This window comes from Oratosquilla oratoria, chromosome 15 (genome assembly GCF_046742065.1).
Source record: "Oratosquilla oratoria isolate Oo_2021 chromosome 15, ASM4674206v1, whole genome shotgun sequence".
Taxonomy (NCBI): Eukaryota; Metazoa; Arthropoda; class Malacostraca; order Stomatopoda; family Squillidae; genus Oratosquilla; species Oratosquilla oratoria.
The window spans coordinates 17,807,450-17,814,075 of NC_134791.1; the positions used below are offsets into that span (position 1 = coordinate 17,807,450).

Below are 6,626 nucleotides of genomic sequence, written 5' to 3' on the forward strand. Positions count from 1 at the left end.
TATGTAAATAAATAAATGCATAGATGAGTAAGTAAAAGTAGAATTTTTATACGCTAAATTGATGCGTCTCTGAAGATAGTATCAAGTAAAAATACTAAGTGAAATATAGAAAATATTTGTAAATAAATAAATCTATAAATACAAAACCATCAGAAAAAATACTAAATGAAATATCAGAAATATATGTAAATAAATAGATACATAAATGTGTAAGTAAAAGTAAGATCTTTACACACCAAATTGATGCGTCTCTGAGTACGGTACCAAGTGTCTGTCTATTTTAAGTTTCTTGAACTATTTCAACATGTTGCCGAACGCTATACATTTTATTCTGGTTAAGCAAATGAGGAGTTAGATACATATATTTCCATTGTATGTAAGCATACAAGAGTGCATGCACTATGTACATGCGCATTTATGCATAATGCACATGTGATGCAAATCTCGGTTATCACTGTATCACATTACAATCAGTTTAGTCTTGACAATACTACTACAGTAGTTGTGAAGGATGGACCACTTCAAGATCGTCATCAAGGTCGTCGACAGGAACCTTTCCTTCCAGCAGACTCTGGATTCCAGCGCAACCGTGGGCGACCTGGAAAGAAAAGCCCACCAATACCTCACAAGGGATTCCGTCAAGAAGATCTTCGTCCGACACGAGCTTTCCATCGGGACAGTGACTTCGCTGGACTTGAGCTTCCGCGGAGAACGACTGAAGAACTCCGAAAAGCCTCTTTCCTCCTACGAGATACAGAACGGAGACATCGTGGAGGCTGAGGCCACGTGGATCGAGTACGGGATCCAGTCTCTACTTTACGTCGAGTGCCAGATTAACGGCTTCGACGTCCCCGCCTTCGTGGACAGCGGCTGCTCTATAAGCACCCTGTCCACGCGCCTAGCCCGTCGACTGGGCCTCCTCGACGTCGTCGACCGTGACTTCGCCTTCGAAGTCGACGGACCCAATGGAGACGAAGTCATCGGCTGTATTCACGACGCAGAGGTTCGTCTCGGAGGAACCCTGTACTCCGTCAATTTCGATGTCATGGACTCGAGTACGGACCTCTGGATCGGCCTTGACATGATGATTCGAGAGGGGATGTGCATCAACGTCCCGAAGGGTACTCTCGAGATCTCCTCGACCAAGACTCAAGTGCCGTTGCTGACGCTGAACGAGGCCCGACGTAGGGTCATCAGGAATCGCATAAAGGCCGCGAGAAGTCTCCGACGTGAAGAGAAACGCTTTGGAAGAAGAGGACGACAAGAAGTCGAAACGAGTCTTAAAATTGAGAGGTCAGTGAAAAATTAACAAATAAATTAACTTGATCTCTTATCCGAAGTCCCAAAAGAGTAAGTTAGTATACACGGAAAATACATCAAAGTATACTTAAAAAAACACACACACACATACATATATATATCTACATATGAAAAAATAGTTAAAAACAAGTACAACTATAAAATAAACAAGCAATAACAATGTTACCAGAAACAGACATTATGCATCAAAAATGATATTGTTAAAAAATAAAAAATATATACGTAAAGTTGAAAATATGTATATGCAAATTAAAAAAAGAAAAAATCGTGACTATATAGATATATAATAAGTGAAAATAATAAATGACCTGCGTGTGTGTGTGTGTGTGTGTGTGTGTGTGTGTGTGTGTGTGTGTGTGTGTGTGTGTGTGTGTGTGTGTGTGTGTGTGTTTGTGTGTGTATACGAGTATATGTATGCATATACATATAACAAGGCTTTTTCCTTCATATAAGAGAGGTAGCCATTTATTTTTATTCTTATTTTGGCTCTGTGGATGGAGGGCCATCCCTTCTCTCCACCCACTTCCCGTTTTCTTTTACGTCTTTTCCAGTAACACCAAAAATAATCCATTGAATCCCATGTTCTATGACAAATGACATTTTGTAGAATGACTATTTTTTTTTCTTGCTTTTGGCGAGATCGTCATTTTACCCAATCACAAAGAATCACACTCAGAATGGTGGGCGTGGCCTCTTAGGCTATTTCTGGAACGAAGAAAAATAGACTTTCACCACGTGACGATTACTGACAACCTCATGGACGTAAAAACGTGTCCACATGTCGGCGCTGTCACACTGGAAGCTCTCCGCATGATGGACAAGCTGACACAAGACCTTGGGCCGACAGGTGGCTTCTGCTGAGCTAAACAAAGGCAATTAGGTTTCACCTGTTGTTGGGTACTCACTTCTGCGCGCAAGTTTGTGCGCAGTGCGTCATGCGGGAAGGGTGCATGGAGGGCGAGGGGGGGGGCGGCGACGGAGGGGGAGGGATTGGAAGGAGCCTCCGGGCTCTGTGAGGTCCTGATGCTCATAGTGCTGCGGTTTTTGAGGTCAGTTTGAGGTTTCTTCGGGTCTATTCACTACCGACGCAACAATTTTCTTCTTGGAACTGCTTGAGTGTTTTATTCATCTGAGGGTTGAGGAACCCAGGTTGAAAGAGCCGAAACCCCGTCCGGCCTGAAGTTTATCCATTTGTACGCTGGTGTTTGCATGACCTAATCTACAGAAGCCATATCGGCATAAACTGTGTAAACCATTCTATTAACACGAATCAATTAACTGAGTCATCCTTAACTCTTATCTCCCGACATAAGGTACTAGCCGTACATTATTAATACAATCGACGCTTTAGAAACTTCAATAGCGCCTCTACGGACCAGAGCCTCTTAGTTGTTTCCATTCAAAAAATAATCCTGATTAATCTTACCTTCTACAACCTTTCTACCGTCACCTTTGACACTTTAAACAGTGACGCCCTTCATAAATTTTATTCTGGTTGAGTAAAACCAATTCTATTCATTTCAAGGGACGGACCCCTGATTGAAAGTGGCCTTCAGCGACCGAGACCCCATTCAGGTCTAAGTTCATACCCTCAAAATATATAAAAAATTGTCCGTTTCTTGGCTAGAATAGAATATCTCAAGGACGTCACCGTATTTCTAAGGATTAATGACTCCTCGAGATATTGTCACAAAGGATAGAAGCGCTGGTTATTGGCGGCGAAACGCTCATACTAACTTCCATCCGCATGGAGATTCTGTCCTTAGCGGCATCAAATGGTTTGACGGTTGCTGGTCACGTATCCGGACAAAACATCCCCCGGACAAAACACAGCCCAGGGCTAAACATCCCCCCCCCCCACACGGGCAAAACACCCCGGACAAAACACCCCTGAACAAAACACCCCCGGACAAAACACCCCTGGACTATAAACCCCCGGACTATACATCCTCGGACTAAACACTCCGGGACTAAAGATCCCCCGAGCAAAACACCCCCGGACAAAACACCCCACGAAATATCCCCGGACTATACACCCCCGGACAAAACATCTCCAGACAAAACACCCCCAGACTAAAAATCCCCCGGACAAAACACCCCGGGTAAAACACCCCCGGACTATACACCCCCGGACAAAACACCCCCTCATATATTTTAGGGGATGTTTTGTCCGGGGGTTATTTCGTCCAGGGATGTTTTGTCCAGGTGTGTTTTGTCCTGGGGTGTTTCGTCCTACACTCGTTGGTCACGTCATATCGACTGGAGATGAACTGCGGATTAATACATTCTTGCCTCGAGTTTCATTGGCTGGAAATCCGCAACCCAACGGCGGCTGTCAACGGTCCTTAGGATCCCCCACAGTTCTTTCTGGAAATTAACATTGGGTTGTCTGTGTTGTAACTCTGTGGGTCACTAACTTGCTGGAAGAGGAGTATCGTAGTTACCAGTCCTCAGTTCTACTTATATGAGAAGAAAATGGGAAGTAATTGTCATAGTTGATTTAGAGATATCTTGGTCCCTGTCCAGACGCCGAATGCCAACCTCCCAGGGCAGCACCTCTGGGTAGAGGTTAGGGCGTTGATAGGTTCTGAGGTTGGGTGTCAGGGAGATGAACCTCTCCGACGCCCATCTCGTAGGATCAATACGAGTAGGTACCTATCACTAGAACCTGACAAGATACTTTTTTTTTTTTTTTTTTTTTTTTTTTTTTAATTGGTATGTACGACGATTTGTAGGTTAATTCGTTTATACTCGTGTTGAACTTTAGAAATTGTATTATCTATAACGCTGGGATATTTTCATCTATTTATCATTTATTTAGTTATTTATAATTCAACATTTATTCTTATCTATTTTTATTTAATGCTATCTAATTTTATTTGTTTTTATTTATTTTGATTATTTTTTATTCATTTTTATTATTTCTTTTTATCTTATGTATTTCTTTTTTATTTTTATTTTCTATTTATTTATTGATAATTTATTTATTCATTTACTTATTTATCTATGTTTATTTATTCATTTACATACTTTTACATACTTTTATCTTATGTATTTCTTTTTTATTTTTATTTTCTATTTATTTATTGATAATTTATTTATTCATTTACTTATTTATCTATTTATTTGTTTATTTATTCATTTACATACTTATTTATTTATCCAGGTAAGCAGAAACAAAATTTGACCTCACACAAACTCGAGCCCTGCCCCAAGAGGAACACAAGTTTCTGTCTTTTAGTGTTTAGATATATGTAAACACACCACAATAACGAAGGAGGTGACCAACTTCTTCTGCAGGAAATTCAACCCAAATCTGATTATAGTCTTCTGGTATTGACCAGAATAAAGTTGATAAAGACACATTGTAGAGAAGGAGTTAGTGCCTGTGACACAATAACATAAGAATAAAGGAGGCTGCAAGAGACCATAAGGCCTACATTAGGCAGTTTCATTTTCCGTTACCACCTGTTATCCCCCACCCATAAAGTTGTCTAGCTTTTTCTTAAAACAAACGATAGTCTCAGCGATTAGTACATGGTTATTCCATTCGTTGACCATTCTATTGGCAAACCAGTTCTTGCCCATTTCCTTCTTAAATCTAAATTTCTCCAACTTAGATCCATTACTGGAAGTTGCGAACAAAGAGTAACACAAAGGACAAAGAGAAGACTGAAAGTTTTTGTGGTGATTTAACACGGACTTGAATCACGTGTTGGACTCGTGACTGACAGCTATTACCCTTCTGAATAAGAGATCAGAGGTCATATACGGCTCGATCTATGGGTAATGTTGTGACATTACACACGCGTGCGCCCGCGCGTACACACACACACACACACACACACACACACACACACACACACACACACACACACACACACACACACACACACACACACAACTTCTTGCTCACCAGAATTAGAGTACCAACTCGCAGTGCAGCGATGATAAGATTCTCAGCCCTGAGCGGGACTCGAACTCGGATTGTTGGATTAGCGGTCGAGAGCGGTACCAGTGTACCGTCGAGCCAAACAAGAAATCACCTGCCGTTAGCCAGAATAAATTTTTCAGTGTATGTCGTAGCAAAGAGGTAGGTAATCCAAACCTCGTTCTTTGTGGTGACATTCTATGAACTGAAGCAAATAACTTGATATTGATTAGAATAGAGTCTGCAAAGTATGTCATTACAGGGAAGGGAGAAAGGGTTTTCGGCTTCAGGTATTTCTTCGGCTGAATGAAAGAATCGAGTAAGAACAAGAAAATGAAATTGTTTTTAGCAGTGTGAAGGGTTCTATTTGTTCTGAATGCAGGAGGCAACCCTCACCTGGATAAAATCGTTTGGTGACACCTATTGGTAATGAAAAAGTCAAATGAGCCTAACCACAGTCGTTACATCCCAGAGGACCTATAAAGGTAGCCCTTTGTACTCCACATAGAGAGTTTCCATTGATTGAAAGAAATCGCTTGACGGTAATCAAAGCACATACACAAGTTGCGTAGAACAGTAAAAGGGTTAAGAGACGTACTAAATTGGAACTGGGCACGATACTCCCGCAGTATCTGCTGGGTAATTTGTTTAATTGATATTAGTCTCTTTATGTCCGTGGTAGTCACGCGCGTGGGTAGGGAGGGGGAGCGTCTGGGGATAGTAGGTCATGCGTGGGTGGGTGGCGAAGCATCTGCTCTCCGAAGTTCAAGGCGGACAGGCAGAGCATCTGGAGTGCTTGCTCGAAGCTCATGCAAGAATTGTCAAAAATGGTCTCAGGGTCTTTCGAGAATTGGAGCTCAGAAATAGGAATCACAGGTAAGCTTGGGTAAGGATTTTTTTCTTTGTCACGTGTGCTCTGAACGATGTACTCCAAATGATTAGGAAGAACTTTTTTTTTTGGGCTGAGAATCTCGTGAACTTTTCTAATCTTGTCTTTCAGTTTGGATCATTTTCAGGTCAACATATGTTTACATATACACACGCAAGCACACATTTGTGTTTGTCGATCGTAGAGATGAAGGTAATAGCTATTATTCCTCGTCTTACTGGAACTATAGGTCTGAAATGTCACAGAATAGAGAGATAATTCCACTCCTGAAAAAGCTACTGAAATATTCTACCAAAGAGGCCCATCTTCATTTACACACAAGGTCAGTGGTAGTCAATGGTAGTGGTAGTCAATAGTAGTGGTAGTCAATGGTAGTGGTAATCAATAGTAGTGGTAGTCAATAGTAGTGGTAGTCAATAGTAGTGGTAGTCAATGGTGGTGGTAGTCAATGGTAGTGGTAGTCAATGGTGATGGTAGTCAATGGTA

At 41.4% G+C, this 6,626-nt stretch overlaps 1 protein-coding gene across 1 annotated transcript; it reads left to right on the forward strand.

The window, feature by feature from the left end:
• Nucleotides 1-511: 511 nt before the first annotated feature.
• On the forward strand, nt 512-1,309 carry LOC143033064 (protein DDI1 homolog 1-like). The gene has a single exon (XM_076198261.1). The coding sequence runs from the start codon at nt 512-514 to the stop codon at nt 1,307-1,309; it is 798 nt and encodes a 265-aa protein (XP_076054376.1).
• The last annotated feature ends 5,317 nt before the right edge of the window (nt 1,310-6,626 follow it).